General features: G+C 41.2%; 1 protein-coding gene across 2 annotated transcripts; it reads right to left on the reverse strand.

Annotated features, from left to right (window-relative positions):
• Nucleotides 1–7657: 7657 nt before the first annotated feature.
• SDE2 (spliceosome associated SDE2) lies at nucleotides 7658–21353 on the reverse strand. 2 transcript variants are annotated; one of them, XM_022579343.2, is made up of 7 exons: nucleotides 21186–21353; nucleotides 15260–15377; nucleotides 14144–14255; nucleotides 13638–13807; nucleotides 12735–12849; nucleotides 10316–10820; nucleotides 7658–7993 (listed from the first exon to the last, which is right to left on the reverse strand). In XM_022579343.2, the coding sequence occupies exons 1-7, from the start codon at nucleotides 21303–21305 to the stop codon at nucleotides 7772–7774; spliced, it is 1362 nt and encodes a 453-aa protein (XP_022435051.1). In that variant the 5' UTR covers nucleotides 21306–21353; the 3' UTR covers nucleotides 7658–7771. The 2 variants fall into 2 exon arrangements, with proteins under 2 accessions (XP_022435051.1, XP_022435052.1); XM_022579344.3 differs by lacking the exon at nucleotides 21186–21353 and adding an exon at nucleotides 18351–21112.
• Between the last annotated feature and the right edge of the window lie 1123 nt (nucleotides 21354–22476).

The raw sequence follows: 22476 nt of genomic DNA on the forward strand, positions 1-22476 counted from the left end.
TTCTCTAGTTGTGGCAAGCGGGGGCCACTCTTCATCGCGGTGCACGGGCCTCTCACTACCGCGGCCTCTCTTGCTGCGGAGCACAGGCTCCAGACGCGCAGGTTCAGTAGTTGTGGCTCACGGGCCTAGTTGCTCCGCGGCATGTGGGATCTTCCCAGACCAGGGCTCGAACCCATGTCCCCTGCATTAGCAGGCAGATTCTCAACCACTGCGCCACCGGGGAAGCCCAAGCACTTGGGCTTTTTATTCAGAGGCAGATGGGGCTCTAAACAGATAAGTGACATGATCTGGGGTACACACCCCCAAGTGTTTTACTGATAGACGTGCACAATTAATGTTTGGAAACTAGAGGTCTGCAGAATGAACTCTAAAATCAGCCCACTGTTTCCTTTCACTGAGACCCACATTGGAGGAGGAAACGTGAGCTGTCTTGAAAGATGAGAACTTCAACAAGCAGATGTGACAGGCCTTCCGAGACTAATCGTCATTCCTATGCTAAACCTCTAAGTGCAGCAAGTAATCTAGTTGGTAACCTGAGGTATCCAGCACTGGGGGCCTTCTCCGTACTGAATGCCCATTTTCATTGAGTACTTGTCTACACTCCTAATTCCTCACTCTCTTCCTTACTAGTCCTGATTCCTTACCTGAATCAGACTTCTCCCCAGAAACAAGTCGACAGACAGATGGCTTAGAGGGCCTGTGTGTCACAGTGACACCTGGATTCCCCGTGTTCTAGATCAGACACACAAGGAGTGTCATGAAGTTTAACAGTTGGTACCTTCCCGATTTTGATCAGAGCCAGCCTAGACTTGTTAATACCTGCTATTAAAATACTGGACTTTCTGGGAGGCCCTTTTAATTTAGAAAAACCACTAACAGGGGCTGGTTCAGGTTGGTAATCTGAGAACATACATTTAACTCCTTCTTGCAAACTCCCACTTAAGTGACCAAAGGACTATAACAAGAAAACTCTGTATTAGTACTAGAAATGGAGGAGAGAGAAAGGGTGCTACCTTCAAATCAAAGTGTGAGCAAGTAAGGGAAATGAGTCAGACAGAGGAAGACAAATTCACAATCTGACTTATATATAAGGAAAAAAAATCAAGCTCATAAAAAACAAAAAAACAGAGAGAGAGATCAGACTTGTGGTTACCAGAGGTGGAGGGTGGGAGAGGGGGAACTGGAGGAAGATAGTTAAAAGGTACAAATGTATAAGATTAAAAAGTACTAGGCTGTGATAACCTATATAAGAATCTAAAAAAGAATGAATAAATGTATACGTATAACCGAATCACTTTGCTGTACACCCGAAAGTAATACAACATTGTAAATCAACTATATTCCAGTAAAATTAAAAAAAAAAAATTTTTTTTAAGTACTAGGGATGTAACGTATGACAGGACTATAGCCAACACTGCTGCCTGGCATGTAGGAAAGTTGTTACAAGTAAATCCTAAGAGTTCCCATCACAAGAATTTTTTTTCCTTTTTTCTTTTCCTTTTATTGTATATATTTGGGAAGATGGATGTTAGTTGAACCTACTGTGGTAATCATTTCACAATATATGTAAATCAAATCATCATGCTGTATGTCTACAACTTATACAGTGATGTATGTCAACTATTTCTCAATAAAGCGGGAAAAATAGAAGTATGAGCCAGGGCTTTCCTGGTGGCGCAGTGATTGGGAGTCCGCCTGCCGATGCGGGGGACATGGGTTCGTGCCCTGGTCCGGGAGGATCCCACATGCCGCGGAGCGGCTGGGCCCGTGAGCCATGTCTGCTGAGCCTGCGCGTCCGGAGCCCACAACAGTGAGAGGCCCGCGTACCGCAAAAAAAAAAAAAAAAAAAAAAAAAAGCGTGAGCCATTGGAATGGACCCCAGCAGAAGCTCATTAACATCCCCACCCGTGGACCAGTGAGAGCTGGACAAACTACAGCCACATATGATGAGGTCAAGATGGTCAGTCTCGGTTCACCGTGAACCTCCTTACTTCCGGTCTTTAATGCTACAAGGGGCAATTTCAGAATTATGATCTTCTTACTTTGCCAGTCAAGGTCATTTTGCTTTGGGGAGCAGGGTGAGGGCTGCTCACACTTCCACACTCAGTGAAGCAGGGCACAGCTCGAGCTGGCAACTGAAGGGCATAACCACGCCACTTGGGAAAGGGGCACTGGCCCAGCCAACTTCATGCTGCCACAACAGCAAAATTCTTTGGACACGGCTGCCCAAATCTCTCACACGTGAAAGAACCTCTAATCTGACAAAGTAAACCTCCACTAAATCTAAACTCTCCCCTTCCCCCTTTGAGTGTGCTTTTTAAGATTTGCACAGGTACCCACATAATTTGAAGAAAATGGATTTCAACTACCTGAACCAGAAAAATAATCCCAAGCAACAGAAGAACATACTGTGGCAACCATGAATAAATACCCTTCAGATGCCCTGGTGGAGAGCATCATTGACTGATGGTCCCATCGGCTGCCCCTGGATCCACCAGGTTCACCCCAGCCTACACTTCCCAGGGACTCTTTCTAGCCAATGAGCATGGTGGGGTACTAAGGCAGGCCCATTCAGCGACATGCTGGATTCCAACAGATGACTTTGGCTTGAGTCTCCATCCGCCTGGCTGAATCTTTCTTGGAACTGTAGTCCGAGATTCTTCCCATCTCCTTTCTTCCCTCTCCTTCCATGGGTGTCAAACCTAGATCTAAAGCCTCTCCCTACCTTCTCTGGCACCAGCCCCCAGCCCCAGCCCCCAATGAATCTCTTGTATATCTAATCCCATCCTAGCAGACCTAAATGCACGCACATGCAGACATACTAAAAAATCGAAAAATTGTAAAGAAATCAATTTGAGGGATTAGAGGAAAGGTGCCCTTATGAAAGAGAAACAGTAAACATAGAAGACCCTAAAGCACATGCATACCGAGTTTCAAGAGAACACATCTAAAAACAGAAGCAAGTAAGCATGAAGAGGGACTAATCTGAGAGTGAGAAAGATTCTCTAAGGGAAAAACCTAATTGTTGACAACCTCAGGAGGAATGGTAAACAGCAGATTGGATGTGGCGAAATATCAGGTTCCATGGAAACAGAGCAGAGAATAAAGGCAAGAATCAAATAATAGGAGAATAATGGTCTAAAATTAAAAGGCTAGTCTTCAGACCTCAAAAAGGTTACCCAACACTAAGAAATATTAAGGAAGAGACCATACCTAGAAATAACATGGTGACATTTTTAAATCTAAAGGATATAGAGGTATCTATCTAAGGAGAAAAATTCACATTGTACACAATACAAAAGAAACTCAAAATCAGACAGAAAGCCTCTCTTCTGCAATACTCTATCCCAGAAAACAAAAGCAAGTATCTATTGTTTTTAAAGGAGAAGATTGTAAGCTAAGGATTTGATATCCAGTCACGGTATCACATATGCAAAGGTAACAGAAAAACACTGCCAGGTATGTGACGGTTCAGAAAGTGCACCACCCATATACTCTTTATTTAAAGAAAGAAAAGAAAGAAATTAAGAATACCAGCAGAAGACAAAAAAAATAGTAATAATTAAAGAACTGGGGCTTCCCTGGTGGCGCAGTGGTTGAGAGTCCGCCTGCCGATGCAGGGGACATGGTTTCATGCCCCGGTCCGGGAAGATCCCACAGGCCGCGGAGCGGCAGGGCCCGTGAGCCATGGCCGCTGAGCCTGCGCGTCCGGAGCCTGTGCTCCGCAACGGGAGAGGCCACAAGTGTGAGAGGCCCGCGTACCGCAAAAACAAAAACAAAAAAACGAAGAACTGGCCAGACTATGTAGTATGATACTGGAACATTAATTTGGGCCCAAATAAAAACTGAGACATTACAAAGGGAAGGGAAGGGAGTGGAGTGAAGATACAGTGAAAAAAAAAAGCAATTAAGAGAAACCAGGAAAAACAGAGCGGTGTCTCCGTAAGGTTGTTTCTATCATCATGAAACAAGGTAATGTCCAAAATATTCCTCAAAGAAGATAATAAAGAAAAAAATGTACTTCTTTTTGATTCCTTAGGTAACTATTTACTGTCCAGCTTTGCCCAAGGCATTTCATTGAACAGCTGTTTTCTGTGTAATAACCATACTTCTATATAAACAGAGAGCCCCTGGTAATACCGTGAAGGGAATTTTGGCAGTGGCTTTCTCCTTTACAGGAACACCGTTTGAAAAATCAGACAAAATCAATAGCTAAGCACGTCTAATGAATGCTGTGCAGAGTTTAGCCCATTACATTTATGCCTTATGTAATCTTCACAACCCTACCATTATTCCTTTTACAGCTGAACAGACTGATTCCCAGAGAGGTTAAATAATTTTTCCAAAGCCACATAGCTTGTGAAGTGTATGAGCTAGGACTGGAAATATCTCCAAATCCAAGTTCTCCATCACTACACTAAAATGCTTCATTTTCTCCAGAATAAAAGCACTTGCACACAAAATTGTGCCTATAATTTTACTAGTAGTTTTACAGACAACCCTACTGAGTTGTTAGGAACCATTAATACGTGTGTATGAACAATTTCACCACGTAAAATCATCCCTTCATAACTCAAAACATATGGACTCTTGCAATTCAGTTTATAAAGATATAGATACACACACATCTGTAATGCAGTACTAGAGGTTCTGCTCCTAATATGGCTGAGCAGCTTCTTTTGGACCAACCTCCTGTTGTTAATAGGTATAAACTCTGGACAAAATACAAAAAAACAACTAACTGAATACACTGGAGAATGACCAGAAGCAGGCAGAGTTCACACTTCAAAGAAAAGAATAGCACTGCGGAAGTCTCCCACTTTTACAGTTTTTAGTCCCTATTCTATACCTTGCCAGGCAGCCAGAACTCTGATGGAAAAATTGCAGAGTATTGTTGATAAGAATTCAGGGAAATCACAGCTGCAGGAAAGTGAGGGAGGAGGTCCTGCAAGGCAGAGCCAGAGAAGGTAAGCCAAAAATTCTGTCTACTTTAACTCTGCCCCCTGAACCACACAGGCACAGGGCAGACTCTAAGCAGCAACTGAGATATGAGGTGCTGCCCACCTAGAAAAAGAGTTTAGGGTTTGAGTCCAGCCAAGTTAAATGCCTAATAGGAAACAAAGAGCTATACTCTTGAAGGCATATAACAGAATCCAGAATCTCTGTAAAATCATTCACCGTATCCAAGATACAACCTAAAACTACTTGACATGTGAACAATCAGGAAACTGAGATCCATTTTCAAGAAAATCAACAAAGACTGAGCCTGAGATGATCCAAGTGTCAGAACAAGCAGACAAGGATTCTAAGGCAGCTTTTTCAAGTTTATGTGGAACATTCATCTAGACAGACCATACACTGTGTCATAATACAAGTCTCAATAAAACTGAAAGGATCGAAATCATAAACAGGCTATTTTCTGACCACAGTGGAATTAAAAGCAGAAACCAGTAACAATAAAATACTTAGGAGAAAAAACAAACATTTGTTCTATGTTACGCCATCCATAAAAATTAACTCAAATGGATTAAAGACTTGAACTTAAGACCTGAAACCATAAAACTCCTAGAGGAAAACATAGCGGTAAGCTCCTTGACATAGGTCTTGGCAATGATTTTTTTCAATCTGACACCAAAAGTATAAGCAACAAAAGCAAAAATAAACAAATGGAAATATATCAAACTAAAAAGCTTCTGCATAGCAAAGGAAACCATCAACAAAATGAAAAGGCAGTCTACTGAATGGGAGAAAATATTTGCTAATCATGTATCTGATAAGGCGCTAATATCCAAAATACATAAAGAGCTCATATAACTCAACAGCAAAAAAACAATCTGATAATAAAAATGGGCAGAAGATCTGAATACTTTTTTCCAAAGAAGACATACAGATGGGAAACAGGTACATGAAAAGCTGCTCTACATCATTAATGATCAGGGAAATACAAATCAAAACCGGAGTGAGATATCACCTCATACCTATTAGAATGGCTGTTATCAAAAAGACTAGAAGTAACAAGTGTTGGCAGGGACGTGGAGAGAAGGGAACCCTCCTGCGGCTTGGGCTTCCCCGGTGGCGCAGTGGTTGAGGGTCCGCCTGCCGATGCAGGGGACGCGGGTTTGTGCCCCGATCCGGGAGGATCCCACATGCCGCAGAGCGGCTGGGCCGGTGAGCCATGGCCAGTAAGGCTGCGCATCCGGAGCCTGTGCTCCGCAACGGGAGAGGCCACAACAGTGAGAGGCCCGCGTACCGCAAAAAAAAAAAATGAAATTAATAAATAAATAAAACTAGAACTACTATACAATATAGCAATTCCACTTCTAGGTATTTATCTGAGGAAAATGAAAACACTAACTTGAAAAGCTATACGCACCCCCATATTCACTGCAGCATTATTTATAATAGCCAAGATATGAAAACAACCTAAGTGTCCATCGATGGATGACAGATGAATGAAGATGTGGTAAATACATACAATGGAATATTATTCAGCTGTAACAAAGAAGTAAATCTTGCCATTTGCAACAACATGAATGGAACTTGAGGGCACTATGCTCAGTGAAATAAGTCAGATAAAGACAAATACTGTATGACCTCTCTTAAGCGTGGAATTAAAAAAAAATTTTTTTAATTAAAAAAACCCCTCAAGCTGATAGATACAAAGAACTGATTGGTGGTTGTCAGAGGCAGCGGGGTACAGGGTGGGAGAAATGGGTGAACTTTTTTTTTAGTTTAAATAAACTGAAAGTTTAACATTTGCTAATTAGACAACATACTTCTAGGTAATCCATGGGTCAAAGAATTCACAAGGGGGCTTGCCTGGTGGCGCAGTGGTTGAGAGTCCGCCTGCCAATGCAGGGGACACGGGTTCGTGCCCTGGTCCGGGAGGACCCCACATGCCGCGGAGCGGCTAGGCCCGTGAGCCATGGCCACTGAGCCTGCACGTCCGGAGCCTGTGCTCCGCAACAGGAACGGCCACAATAGTGAGAGGCCCACGTACCGCAAAAAAAAAAAAAAAGAATTCACAAGGAAGCTAGAAAATACTTGGAACTGAGTGAAAATGAAAATACAACATATTAAAATTTTTGAGATGCAGCTAAAACAGTGCTTAAAGAAAAACTTACAGCTTTAAATATTTATACTAGAAAAAAAGTCTAAAATCAATGACATAGGACTTACCTTAAGAAGATAAAGAAAAAAGAGCAAAGTAAACCCAACCTAAGTAGAAGAAAGGAAATGATAAAGAGCAAAAATCAATGAAATTAAAAACAATTAAAAATCAACAAAGGCAAAAGTTGGCTCTGAAAACAAACAAAACAATAAACTCCTAGCTAGACTGATCAAGGAGAAAACAGAAATTATCAGTACCAGAATGAAAAAGAAATTACCACTACAGCTCCTACAAGATGTTAAAAGGATAGAAAAGACTATTATGAATAACTTTATGTCCACAAATCTGACAACTGGGGTCAAATGGATAAATTCTTTGAAATTATAATTTACCTAAACAACAGAAGATGAAACCCAAACTCTGAATAGCCCTATATTTATTAAAGAAATAAGTTATAAGAAACCTTCCCACAAAAAAAACTTCAGGCCCAGAGGGTTTCACAAATTAATTCTATAAATCTAATAATGAAAAAGAGGATAGTTAGAATTTGGTTATTAAAAAGTCACCTTTAATAGCAACAAGAATAATGTCCAAGAGTCAACATTATACAGGTTGTAAGCGCTAGCCTGTAAAGAAACAGGAAATCAGCTCCGATGAAATTCACTTCTTCTTCCCTTTCGAAGGCTTGGCAAATAAAGCTGGATCTATCTGCTCCTTTGCCAGTCCTCTGACAGAGAAGAGCCTCGCCGCCCGCTCCTGGAGAGTGCCCCCGCACTTCAGTCCCCGGGCCGTGAGTTCACACTTGAGCTTCTCCAAACCCAGCAACTCCACTTCTGCAACAGAGCTGAACGCCAGTAAATCTACAGTTTCCTGACCAATATCCTGAGAAGAAAAAGAAAGAAAAATTTTAAATAGGTCCATTCCTCTGAATAAAACTTTCTTCAATTGTCATCGACCTTCTGTTTTTCAAGAAATCTTCATTTAATATGCCATATCTTACTACTGAATTTTAATAATCATGCTATTCTCTACACATTGTCAATACATATAATTAATAAATATTAATTTTTTATCTATATAGTTAGAAACAAGTATTCAGAAGAGTAACAAGTTATAGAATTCTTGAACAGATTCTTAATATCACTTTTCTTTTTTGATTTTTCCAGTAAAAATTCAAACAGCAAAATGTACCTCACCTACCCCCATACTATGACCAGAGAAAAGAGCAGCACCCTATAAAGCCTCATTTTAATGAGATTCCTATGCCTGTGAATCTACTAACCCCATAATCCTAAGCTTTCTATTTTAATCAAATAACTGTGATTATCAAAGTTCTCACTTATATAACTTGACAAATTTAAATGCTGTTCAAAAGACTTGCAACTGTTCTATCCACCAAGTACCTTTATAGACTTTAAGACAAAATTAAATACTTTTTTTATTTTAATTAAATACTTCTAATGACGGGTGCTCTGCAAAGAATGAAAACATTCACCACCTAGGTTTTTTTTTTTTTTTTTTTGTGGTACGCAGGCCTCTCACTGTTGTAGCCTATCCCGTTGCGGAGCACAGGCTCCGGACGCGCAGGCCCAGCGGCCATGGCTCACGGGCCCAGCCGCTCCGCGGCACGTGGTATCTTCCCGTACCGGGGCATGAACCCATGTCCCCTGCGTCGGCAGGCGGACTCTCAACCACTGCGCTACCAGGGAAGCCCTAGGGTTTTTTTTTAAAAAACATATTCAAAGGTCAGTAATTTTCTCTCACAGTAAGTTGTTTTTTAAAAATATTGAAGAGCTCTAGGGACAAACTATCTTTCTAGGTGATCTTTATTTTTTTTTAAAAAAAAGTCCATTTTGTTAAGATTTCTGGAGTGAATCCTGGCTTCTTTATATATGGCCAAATCCTAAACCACCACTTATGTGTCTTTGGAGAATCACACATGGTTGTACATGATTATTATGAATACAACAGCTACAACTACATCAAGAACAAAATTTCCACAGTTAAAAGCTCAAAGATTGAAAGTCAAATCAGGTTTTATTCTATTTTCCTTTCTTCATTTTTCCAAGACTAGGATAAACTCCTAGCATATATGAGTAACATAAAAGCTACATGCTTGTAACTCCAGAGATGGTGTAAGGGTCAATTTAAAGCCCTTAGCATAAAAAATTTCACTATCTTCCCTAGAAAGGGCAATATGTGCATTTTTGCTTATTTAACCAGCACCAGTAGGGAAGGTGCTGGTTAAATAAATAATGATAAGCTTTGTGTTTACCAAAGAAGCCAAGTAGTTCAGGTTTCATCTATCCTAAAAAGCAAATCATTAGGCTGAAGAGTAAACGTTAAAGGTTTTTGCTGGAAGTAAGTCCACTAAAGGCGGCAAATAACTATTTAAGGAAAAGCATGCACAATGAAAATAAATTTTAAAAAGGTTGAGTGTGGGGCTTAAGATTTAATGATAAATTAAAAAGGAGCTGCTCCTCTTCTACAGGAAAGATCTTCACATCCAACTGACAACTGTGTTCAAACAGTAACTCACATGAGAAAGAAAAACTAAGTAACTAGAAATTTAGTGATAGGAAAATAAGCACATTTTATCAAAGCTAAAAATGCCATCTATCATAATATGCCTTATTAGTGCATGTGTTATTAAGAAAGAATAATAATACCAATTAAACTATAACGTGATATATATTCAAATTCAGAGGTATTAAAACGTGAAAAACGTGCATCTTAGAATTGATGAAATATGGAACCAAGGACACCACCTAGTGGCAAAATAATACCAATTCCAGAGCTTTAAAAAAAACAAAAACTGGGCTTCCCTGGTGGTGCAGTGGTTGAGAGTCCACCTGCCAATGCAGGGGACATGGGTTTGTGCCCCGGTCCGGGAAGATCCCACATGCCGCGGAGCGGCTGGGCCCGTGAGCCATGGCCGCTGAGCCTGCGCGTCCGGAGCCTGTGCTCCGCGACGGGAGAGGCCACAACGGTGAGAGGTCCACGTACCACAAAAAAAACAAAAAACAAAAAACTAAGGATTTGGGGGGGGACATGGCAAGCTTCACCATCATCTGTACTTCTGATTATTAAACAAGCTTTTCCACTAAGCAGCCGATGGGAAAAAGCACATCTTTTCATTTTAACGACTTACTACAGAGATTAAACTGATTTGGCTTCAGACATCACCCCCCCAAATTTACTTACTGTGTTTCCTGACTGGCTTTCCTCCAGCTTGGCAACAGGTATGTTTTCCCTGTCTCCTCCAGGGGCTCCCTTGGCACCTCTTTCCCCATCAGTCATTTCTTTGGTCTCCTGCTCCTTATTCAGTCCAACTCCAGCTGCTTCCTTTTCTAAGGGTTCTTTACTCTCTGCCTCATTTTTCTCCTGGGTTTTCTCTGTTTCTAAAGCCATCTTCCTTTCCATGTACTCCTGGGTAGATGCCTCTCCCAGCTCAGCATACAAGTCTTCTGAAATACCATTCCCAGAGTCCGTCACAGGGGTCTGTAGTTTTTCTCGTGATCTAGAGTCTGCACTCAAAACTCTTGCCTGCTGAGAGCTACTAGGAAATTCGGCTGCCATCTCAACAACATCACTGCCATTTTGGGGAACGTGAAAGCTCATTCCTGAAGTACTAGGTGCTTCTGCACTGCCATCATCGGAGCTCTCAGAGCCAGACCCTTCTGCAGTCTCTAGTCCTTCCATGCCCAACCTATTAGAAGCAACAAAAAGGTTTAACACCATTTACAGCTTCTACTTAAAAAAAAAAAAAAGAGTTGCAGTTTGTCCAGGAAACAGACTCTGAATAAAGGTATCGGCTAGCTTGAGATGGAGAGTAGGTGAGTTTCAGAACAAGATACTCCAGAGGTATAAAAGGAAAAAAAACTTCAGTGAGACTGGAAGCAACATGCCAAAGATCCAACAGGATCTCTTTTTAAAAGCTGTGACTCTCTTAAAACAAACTGGTTTTGCTTAAAACTTTTTTCCCCAATACTGTATGAATTTTAACTGTTGGAAATTAGATAAAATAATAAACAATTAAAAGAAAATCCTGGGAACTCCCTGGCAGTCCAGTGGTTAGGACTCCGAGTTTCCACTGCAGGGGGCACAGGTTCAATCCTTGGTCAAGGAACTAAGATCCCGCATGCCACATGGCACGGCCAAAAAAAAAAGAAAGAAAATCCTGTTTTATTCATAATTGCCCAAGACTGGAAACTACCCAAACCTCTAACAGCTAGAGAATGGTTGATAAACAAATTGTGGTACAGACATACCAGGCAACAATACTTGGCAATAGAAAGGAATGAACTACTGATACAATATAATACCATCTGTGGATCTTGAAAGCATTATTGTAAGTGAAAGCAGCAGACATAATGACATTCTGGAAAAGACAAAACCATATGAACAAACATCACACCAGTGATCAGCGGTTGCCAGGAATGGAGGTGGGGGAAGAAAATTAACTGCAAAGGGACACGTGAGAACGTCTTAGGGTGATAAAAATATTCCATAGCTTGATTTTGGTGATGGTTACATGACTGTATATTATAAAATTTTCAAAACTTGTAGAACTGTTCAAAAAGGGTGAATTTTGGGCTTCCCTGGTGGCGTAGTGGTTGAGAGTCCGCCTGCCGATGCAGGGGACACGGGTTTGTGCCCTGGTCCGGGAAGATCCCACATGCCGCGGAGCGGCTGGGCCCGTGAGCCACAGCCACTGAGCCTGCGCGTCCGGAGCCTGTGCTCCGCAACGGGAGAGGCCACAACAGTGAGAGGCCCGCGTACCGCAAAAAAAAAAAAAGGGTGAATTTTACCATATATAAATTATACCACAATAAACCTGGCTTAAAAAAAAGAAACCCACAGGAAATACTACTATCTTTTCTCTCAGGAACATTTAATTCACATTTCAGAAAGAACACAAAAAATTCTATGCTGGACTCACAGAGTTACATGGTGTTTAGTTAATAATTATCTTTCTATCCCCAAAGGGGAGGCCAACAAGGAAACCAAGATCCATTTGCACTTATCATATTCTAGAACTCGGCCCAAGGGAACTGAGCTGGTAACCAGAGGACCAACTGGGAAGGGTGGGAGAACTGTAAGAAGAATGGATAAGAAAAAGTACTGTTGTGCTTTTCACCTGCAGGTACAAAAGTGGTGAAGAGAGGTCTGGCAAAGTGACCAAAGACCTCAGTGATGACGACGAAAAACCACAGAGAAAACAGAACCACCTGGAAAGTAAAGCCATGGCTTCCACCTGGAATTTCTGAAAGTTAACTCTTTCAACACCTAACAGTAATTCAAGTATAAAGCTATTTTTATGTGACTTTCCACTGTAAGGAAAAGAATTATCCTTTAGATTCTATGAATGGCACTTATGGCAGAAACCATTACTAATGTATACAATGTGAGAATCACCGAAACCTGAACTGAAGCACTCTGGAAAATTTCTGAGCTTCCGTCAGACTTTACTTAAAAGTATGTTTATTCCAGGTAGATAAGAAAAAAATATAGTAGGTAAGTTTCAGAACAAGATATTCCAGAGGGATAAATAGAAGGAAAAAAAAATTATTTTTTCTTCAGTTCTCAAAGATCTATTTGAAATGAAAATGAACACACTTACCAAAAGCATTTCCTTTTCTCTGCACTGGCTGCTCTGTCTGTTTTTGATTTGTTAGGCCGTTTCCGACTCTCACCGACTTCTGCCGATACCGTCTTGCTGGAGGCAGCCTGCATACCTAACCAGACATTTTAACAACTCAGTTTCTACTATCAGGACTAAGTTCAATTAAAGAATTTATAAATAACCTGAATTGCAAAAACAGCTGCAATCTAAAGCTCTAGATTTAAATTTCTTAACATACCAAAATTTAATCCAGTTAAAAGGAGACTAATCTCAAATTTATACAGATTTAAGGTAAGCATTCTGGCTCTTGAACCGGATTTTTAAAGCACCATGTCCAATTTGTAATTTTGAGGCTGACAGATTCATACCTATCTCTCCTCAAACCTAACGATTCATCCCCTTGTGCTTGTTATTTGCATACAACTGTCTTTCCCCTGTTATGCCATAACTCTTTTGATGGAAAAGACTCCTTCTTATTCAATTGAATGCACAATAGCCCTAGCATAATGCTTTGGATGCTAAAAACATAAAAGTTAATGAAAATCATTCTCATTAAAAACCGTGTTTTAAAAAAGGGACCTAAAACTGGAAGCAAAATGTTGGGGTCTAGGCACCTCCTGAAGACTTAGCTTATTCCCATGAAGCACAAAAAGTATTCTTACCTGGGGCCCATGAGCCCACAGAGTTCAGGGGTCAAGTATGTCAAATGTTGTGAGAGTGTATGGGTTTTTTCCCTGGGTTGTATAAGATATACTGTATTCATTACTGAGGGGAGAAATTCCACAGCTTCATCAGTTTCTCAGAAGTCTGTAACCCAAAAAGGCTTAAGAACTGCCCTCTGTGTGGAACAGCTGGCTTCAGGGACGCCTGCTGATGGCACTAAGGAATCCTCATTCTCACCTCGGAGGACGGAATCCTCCAGACGCTCGGCCATCTCATGGCACTGCTGCTGGTAGTCGGGGCTGGTGAAGAAGTGCCTGGGTTCTGCAAGCTTCCGCTGCAGTCGTTCCAGGCGCTTTTGCTCCTTTTCAGCTTCTCGCTCGGCTTGTTGTTTTACCCATTCAGCCATTCTGGGGATGGGAGAGAAGAGATGTAACTGAATGGCCATATTATACACATGTGTTTTTATACATAAAACACCCCACCCAGACAAATTAATGCACTCTTGTTCATACTGTGATATTCCCTCAGAAAGGTGTGCCATGCTTACTACTTAGCATACTGTTATGGACTTGACTAAAACCTAAAGATAATTATTAAATTACAGAAAAAGTTAAATCTGATAACAACAAATTAGAGCATAAGTATTTCAAGTTTACATTTCTGATATGCATGGCATGCGTACAATCACTAATGCTAGAAAAGTATGTTTCTTAAAAAAAAATAAAAACAGGTGGGCATCTTACGCTTTTTCGTGATTGACATCTCGCAGTCTCCTTCCACTGAGATCCCGGCAAGCTTCTCGATTGGTTGTCTTCTCAATCTGAGCACCAAGTGCTCGGAGCATAGAGCCAAAACCTGAGCAAATATGTTTGGAGAAAGCAGGTTAAAAAAGTGTTCAAGGATGGACAAAAGCCAAATTTGTGAAAACAGTATTATATCACAAGACTACAGGTGATCTCTACTTTCTTTTCAGTTTTAAAGGAAATGTACATCAAGATTCTAACCCAGGTGGCAAAGATAAGAGTACTGATAAACTTGGTTCAATCTCATGCTTTTTACACTTCCTCTTATACTCCTGCAATATTGTATCAATACCCACATCACTGGGCTATTTTAGAGGGCTTTACCTAGTGCCAGAAATCCCAAGATTCCACGATTAAGAATTTTAAAAATTATATGGTGAGATTTTGCAAGGAGGCAATTTTAAGCTGTCACTGGCTGATACGACAAGCTTCATTCTTATTGACACAATTTCGAACAGCAGGATGATTATAATCTGAAATGTTAGCTCTTTGAAAACCAAACCGAATCACCACAGATTTTGAGAAAGCCTAAGGATTACATGTTAGTGCATCAGGAGAAATACCAAGAACTGTTCATATTCAGTTTTTGCTCTTTTAGTTTCTTTTTTCTCTTCTAAGATGAGTTACTACAACCAGGACCTTAATCTACCTCAATCTGTAAATGGTTGTATTTCATAAAGTGACTTTAGACCTCCCTTGGAACTACAATAACTAGGCAAAAATCTTGAGAAAAGCACAAGGAGATTTGATTGTTTTGACACTCGTCTGCAAACTGGACAGAATAACAATCACCCCTCTTCATCTAATCCTCCCTAGAGTTTGAGAGCCTAGGGTGCCTAAGAGTGATCCAGCTGGAGAAGGTGGGAATTTTATCATACGGTATCTACCTCAAAAAGAATAAAAGAGAAAATATGCAAAATCAGATAAGCAAACAAAGGATTTCACAAGGCAAATCGAGGCTGGTACATTACAGACACCAAGGAGTTTGTTAATTTAATACATATGGCTACAGAACACAGATGTGTTACAACTAAGCCATCAACATTCATGTCCTACCTCCTTTTCCACCACGAAGTCTGGGTTCCAAACTATAAACAGCTCCATGCTGCACTGTGTCACTGGTGTTAACGAGTAATCCATTGCATTTCACAAAGTAGCATTCCACTGGAATATCCTAGAGACAAGTTTGGGGGTTCTTTCAATGCTGTTTATGAGACAATACAAGTTTCTTGCAGAAAGGGACCTAGCTTATCTTTTTATTACTTCAGTTATAAGGAGACAGTATGTGTTCAATTAATATTTGTTGAATTGCAAAAATGGAAACTACTAAAAGAAAAAACTCATTTTGTATGATGTATTCTAGGTACAATTTCTTCCTAATACTTAATCATGATATATAGAAGAACTTTCTGTCTTTTGGGTGAAAATTAAAACTGCTCTCAGGACTTCCCTGGTGGCCCAGTAGCTAAGACTCCACACTCCCAGTGCAGGGGGCCCAAGTTCGATCTCTGGTTAGGGAACTAGATCCCACACGCCACAACTAAGAGTTTGCATACCACAACTAAAGATACTGCACGATGCAACTTAAAAAAAGATCCCGAATGCTGCAAGAGCCCGCATGCAGCAATGAAGATCCCACGTGCCGCAACTAAGACAGGCACAGCCAAACAAATAAATAAATGTTAAAAAAAAAAAAAACAACAGAAACAAAAAACCTGCTCTTTCTCCTTCTCTAATAGGAAATAGGGGTCAAGGTAGAATATTCAGTGCTCAGATCTAGTAACTCTGAAGGTCCCACTTCCTCTGACTTTTTAAAACAGGTAGTATCAGGTTGAACACTGAGTGGCCCCAAGTTTAAAAGTGACATCTTGAAAAGCGTAGATAGGGATAAGAAGAGAGGAGAGGAGGAGAAAAAGTATGATTTTTTTTGTGTGTGTGTGGTACGCGGGCCTTTCACTGTTGTGGCCTCTCTCGTTGCGGAGCACAGGCTCCGGACGCGCAGGCTCAGCAGCCATGGCTCACAGGCCCAGCCGCTCCGCGGCACGTGGGATCTTCCTGGACTGGGGCACGAACCCGTGTCCCCTGCATCGGCAGGCGGGCTCTCAACCACTGCGCCACCAGGGAAGCCCTGATTTTTAATATACTACCTATATAAGCTTTAACAGCTTTAGGACCAGCTGGCAGTTGGTGCCTCATCTCTTCTGCCAGCATCCCCCTGAGTTCCAGCCAATCACTGCAGAAGCCCAAGTACACTCCCCCAAACCCACTCTATGTATTTCAAAATAATTCTCAGATCAAATGATGAAAAGAAAATATAAAAACTGTAAGTCTTTCTAAACAAGTTTCTAATGCCATAAAATGAGACAAGAGAGGAGTATCCACCAAAGTTATATGGAACTTAGGAGGCTGACAATTAACTCTGCAACATGAAGAAAAGAGAGATCTAAATAGGAATAGAAAGGAAAAATGCATTGCCGTCATCTTCCTGAAGTGGAAACTATGAACATTCATTCTGAACCACATCATACAGCTATTTCAATGGGACCCATTCATTCATTCAGCAAATATTAAGTACCTACTATTTGCCAGGTACTTTTCAAGTGTTGGAATACTACCATGAATACTACAGTGAATACAGATCCTGTCTCATGAAGCTAACATTCTAGTGGGGGAAGACAAATAATGAACAAATTATATATCATGCCAAGTGGTGATATGCAGGGTAAAGGGGATAAGATATGTGTATGTGGATGGGTGTGGTGGTAATCTATTTAATATATATAGTCAAGGAAAGCCTCTCTGATCAAGTGACATTTGAGCGGAGAATTAAAGAAAGTGAGAGAATGAGCCATGTGACTACCTGGGGGAACAGTATTCCAGACAGAGACAAGAGCAAACGCAACAGGAATGAACTTATTCAAGGAATGACAACACAGCCAATGAGGCTAGAACGAAGTACACAAAAGGGGAATGATAAGGCCTTCAAAACCACTGTAAGGACTCTAGATGTTACTCTGAATAAAACTATTGTAGAGTTTTGAACAAAGTGCGATCTGAGTCATGCTCTTAAAGTATCACTCTAGCTGTTAAACTGAAAGTAAGACTACAGAAGCAGAGAGATCATTGAGAAGCTATTGTGATAATCCAGGTAAGAAATGAAGGCTATTTGTACCAGGGCAGTAGTGGCAGAGATGATGAGAAATGTGAGATTCTGAGGATACTCTGAAGGTAAAGGCAACAGGATTTGCTAATGCTCTGGGTGAAGGGAGTGAGATCAATAGAGGAATTAGAGATGATTGCAAAAATCCAGTTTGATAAATGGGAAAATGGAGTTGTCATTCATTAAGAGGGAAAAGGAAGTTTGAGGGAGAAAATTAGTCTCATCTCAGATATTTTACTTTGAGATGTTTATTGCACAGCCAGATGGAGATGCCAAGTAGACTGGTGGCTATACAAGTCTGGAGTGTGGGGAAGAGGTCTGCACTGGGGATTTACATTTGAAAGTTGTCGGCATACTGATGGTAGTTAAAGCCATGAGTATGGATGAAATCACTGGGATGAGGGAGGGGTCCCTCCAAGATTAGAGTTCAGGGTGATGAGGAGGAAACTGTAAAAGACTGGAAAGGAGAGGCCAGTGAGGTGGACGAGAACTGAGAGTGATATCTGGACAAGTGAGAAAAGTGTACTCCGGCGGGGAATGGTCAATTGTGCAAACTGGCACTGACAGACAAAGCAAGATGAAAATTGCAAACTGATCACTGGATATGGCAACATAGAAGATACTGACCAGTATGACAAAGAGCTGTTCTGTTGGAGTGATGGGAACAAAAAAGCCGAGCTAGAGTGGGTTCTAAAGGAGAAAAGTTTTATGTTCAAGAATATTTTTTTATAAAGAAAATCAGAGAAAATAAGGTGATAGCTAGAATGGATGTGGGCTCACGTTTGCGCACTGGTAGGAATGATGCTGTAAAAAGGGAAAACACTGGAAAATACAGGGGAGAAAGAACTAATGCCCAAATAAGTCTTTCAGTAGGTGAGGGGGAAGGGTTACTGTACAAAGTAGAAGATAATTGCAAATTATTTGTAAAATAATGACAGTGCCTCCACAGTAACAGACAAGAAGGCTGAATATACAGCAGGTACCTACCAGAGGCACTGGTGTGACGATGCAGAAATTCTCTCCTTACTGCTTGAGTACAAAGTATGGTCCTTGGGATGGAAGAAGTCTTGGAGATTTAAAGAGAGATGTGAAAAAGTAATCTAGGAGAGTGAAAGAGTGATGAACTGAGCAGTGCCTCTCAACCCTTTTCACACCATGGTATACACAAATAATATTTGGATGACACTCTAGGGAAAATGAGCCAAGCTATTAAAGATGTGTTGAGATCCTGGGTTCTGTCCAGCTGCCCAAGGACTACTTAGATCAATATTCTCAGCAGTCCTGCAACCCAGTGGAAGCATGCTCTGGGTTAGAGAAATACAGTAGAAATGCCAAGCACCACTAAGTTTGGTGTTTATGAATTTGTAGTGAGACTTGTTTGCGTGATTAGTTCCCCTACCACAGTCACTGCCCAGATGCCAGGTAAAACAGGTGGAGAGTTGGATTTAAGCTGACTGGAGTTTTCCCAGGCAAATATGATACCAGGAGAGAGGAGCAAGGGAGCTCAGGCTATATGCAATGATGTGGTTAACATGAAGGACTATTCTTGCCTATAAAATACTGTCCACTTTAAAGAGTTCTAAAAATTAAATGAGACATATAATATACCTCCTATATGTTTAATGTTTATAAATTAAGAGCTACTTTAGTTTCTTTTAATATCTTATATATCCAATGGGTATGGTATTTCTAAAATCCTAAATAACTTTAAAAGACTTTAACATGAAGGCTGAAAGATTATACATCATGCATCATACTTCATTTCCAAACAAAACTGCTTATTTAACGAGACAACTGATTAACAAAATGGCATTTTCTACTTGTTAAGATTCTTGTCAGTTAATAATCACTAGTAGAAAAAAATAACAAAGAAAATTTACAATCAATTCAACTGTTTTTAACCATTATAGAGCATTTCAAGCAGAAAGTATTACGTGTGTCTTAGGCCAATCAGCCGAAGGCCACCAGAGACAACATATAGTTCAACAACTCAAATTTCTTGACTCACTACAACAAGAGAGGGACTGCATACAAGAGGAATCATGAGGTGTCTCACCAACAAATAAAAAGATATAGTTATTATAGGATTTGGGGTGGATGGAATTTAGGTAAAATTTAAATGAAACAATGTTTTGAGAGGCTCACAATAAAGCAGGGCTGTGTGTATAAGGGTCAACATCAGGTCTAGACTGTGAAGGAGATCCAGGCTCCTCTTTCCTCGGAAACTACAAAGTTAAGATAAATGTGGAATGTTGTGTCCGGAAACCCCTAATCTGAAGCTCTGCACCTGGGAAATCAAGAGTGCTTCTCTACGTCAAAGTGACTTAGATTCTCAAGGTAAGAGTGGGATGCTTCTTACTGATATAACTTCCAACAGCAGTTTATTCTTATAGTCTATGATTTTTGAGGTAAGGTTTCACAAAGACTAAAAAAGCAGCAGACTTTCAAGGAAGTCATTATGACATTTCATCACTGTACCATGTCCTTGGGAGAAACACTGTTTCCTATTAACTTTGCAGCTAGCTTTATCTGTGTATTATCCCAGTCTGATGAAGAGCCAGGCTGACTTTTACTTTCTCAGGGAGAGCTAACACTAACTTTATCACGTGTCAGAATAGTTCTGTTTTAAAAGGCATAAGCATGAACTTGAGCTATTTTTATTCGTTCCAGTATCTCATCAAATGCCCTTTTATAAGTTTTGTTCATACTTGTTATGGCCATGTGTCTTAAGTATATGAATGAATCCATTCGTTTATATTTCTTGCTTATTTTAAATTATTTTTTCCAAGACCCCTCATAATTAAGATCTTATTTTTTTCTGGTCTCACTTTGGATCAACTGTCAGTAAGTTTGAAAACTGGTCATCAGATAAAAGTTATTTTCAGAGATATTAAAATCCAACTATTTTGGAAAATATTTCCCCATTCAGATGGTAAAAACATTTCTGACAGTTTTTAAACTGGACTGAAGTCTAGGAAGAAAAATGGGGAAACTGAAAAACCACATTATTTGCAAACAGACATTGCTTCTTCATGGAACCAATCCAAGTAAAGATTTGGTTTAGACTGCAGTGTTAACGTGTTAATAGGAGATCAAATGTCAAAATTAAAATTAGATTCATTGAGACCAGCATATTCTTTAAATAACTGAATAGGTTTAATATCTTATAGATGGTAAAAGCTTGCTTACTTGATAATTAAGTAAACCACACATGTAACTTTAGAAGTCAATGACAGGTTTTCAAAAATATGCCTGGGCAAATCAGAGCTTCATAATGATTAGTGAAAACATCTACATGACAGGCCCTAAGAATCATGCCCTCGACATGACCTATGTGAGTGCTTGGCCCCGACCAGTGACCAGATAAATCCATTTCCTTCCCAACCATCCTTTGGCCTGGGTTTGGATATGAATGACATACTTCTCTAGGTTGGAGCTAAGAGGGCTGTGTTATCAGTGGACAAAAAATGCACGTCACATAAGCACAGAGCGAAAGTAAGGAAATGAGCCTTAAAAATCATCTGGTTCAACTGCCTCATTTACGAATGAAGAGAATACCAAAGTGTATTCTGTTAGTCCAGACTGAGGGCCGGACTAAACGCCCGTGAGCGGAGGGGTTTTTCTCCCTTCTGTGAGACAAAACCACCACAAAACAAAAGCAAAGGCAGGCCTCAGCATCAGTTTGAAGCACCTTAAAACCCTAACCCTCAGCCTCAAAAACTGAGAACCCCAAAGAATAGACGTGCCCCCGACAGACCCTCACCGCACCTAATCCTGCCCCTGTCCTGCTTTCCCATTCCTTCCAGGAACCACAAACCTGACCTGATCCTGGCAGTGTCGGTGGATAAAATCGCGTACGGAGCGCGTGGCCGAGGTACACCACACCGCCTTGCACCCGAAGCTGGGGCCCCGAAGCCACACCACGGCCGCAGGCTCCGCCATTTCACCCAGTCGCCGAATCTCAAGACTCCCAGAAGCGCTAAGCGCCACAACCAGCTCGGCGTATCTTGATGACGTTGAGCTCGCCCTCCAGCGCCCCGCCCCTCACATCTTCCGCTTGTCCCGTTCCTCCCCTGGGGATAGTCACGTGACTTGGGGCGGCGGAGCCTGCTGCCTGGGGGAGGGGAACAGGAAGAGCCTGGCAGAGGCAGATAAGACCGCGGAGCACCCGGGCGAGGCGTTGCTAGGAGAAGTTGCTAGGGCGGGGCTCCAGGGACTCTCTATAAAAGGCTAGCGCTGGGTTAGGTTTCGAGCGTTCTGGCTGTAAGCGATAAGTTGGTAACTAAGCACCTCCCTGTGCCGCAGGCTTTGGCCCTTTTCCTCACGTCTGTGTAGTTATTTTTGGGTCGCAGGGAATCGTGGCCTGAGAAGGAGCTGCTCCCTGGGGGCGTGAGGAGGGAAGCTTCAGTCCCGGAAGCGGTTTTGGGGGGCTGCTTCCTCGGCTCTGGGGAGCTCCCCCAACCCTAGGGGCAAGGGAAATGGAGGTCAGGAGGTTTCTAAACAACACCCCTGGGCGTTTTTTTCCTCCCGGTTTACCAAGCATTCTCTTCCTTTGCGGAAACTGCCAACCTCTCGGTTTCTGCCTGCCACGCTTAGTTTATTCGTACTTCCGCCTGTTTGCGCTCTGCGTTAGCTTCACTTCAGCTCTGTTTTCAAAATATTTCATAGCAAGTGGGCCCTTGTGAAAGGCAGTGGCAGGAGTGACGCTTATAGAAATGCTGCTTCGAAAAACCCTGCCGTAACTTTCATTCCGCACCATGGAAACACACTCGCACACATTTGCATAGCCTAACTTTAAGGCTCTGGGAATCCGAAGGAGTCCCTTCATATTTAATATGCTGAGATTATGGTGTTTCTAAAATCCTGAAAAATATAAAGGCGACGAGTGTGAAGATAGGAGGGTTCTTAGGAGATATCTGCGCCTGTTAAACACAAATATATCCGCCCGCAGAATCGAATTCTCTGACGCTCAGGTACTTGGCAAATGAAACTCTGCTGAAGGGAAAGCAACAAAAAATTCAGAAATCATTTTAACTGTGGCGGTATGAACAACAGTAAAATTTCAAGGCCTCTGAAGTTATAGACTCTGTTACCTTTATTTCACTTACACAGG

This window comes from Delphinapterus leucas, chromosome 1 (assembly GCF_059928025.1).
Source record: "Delphinapterus leucas isolate spDelLeu-1000000601 "Yukka" chromosome 1, BTC_Dleu_Yukka2, whole genome shotgun sequence".
In the NCBI taxonomy this organism is placed as follows: Eukaryota; Metazoa; Chordata; class Mammalia; order Artiodactyla; family Monodontidae; genus Delphinapterus; species Delphinapterus leucas.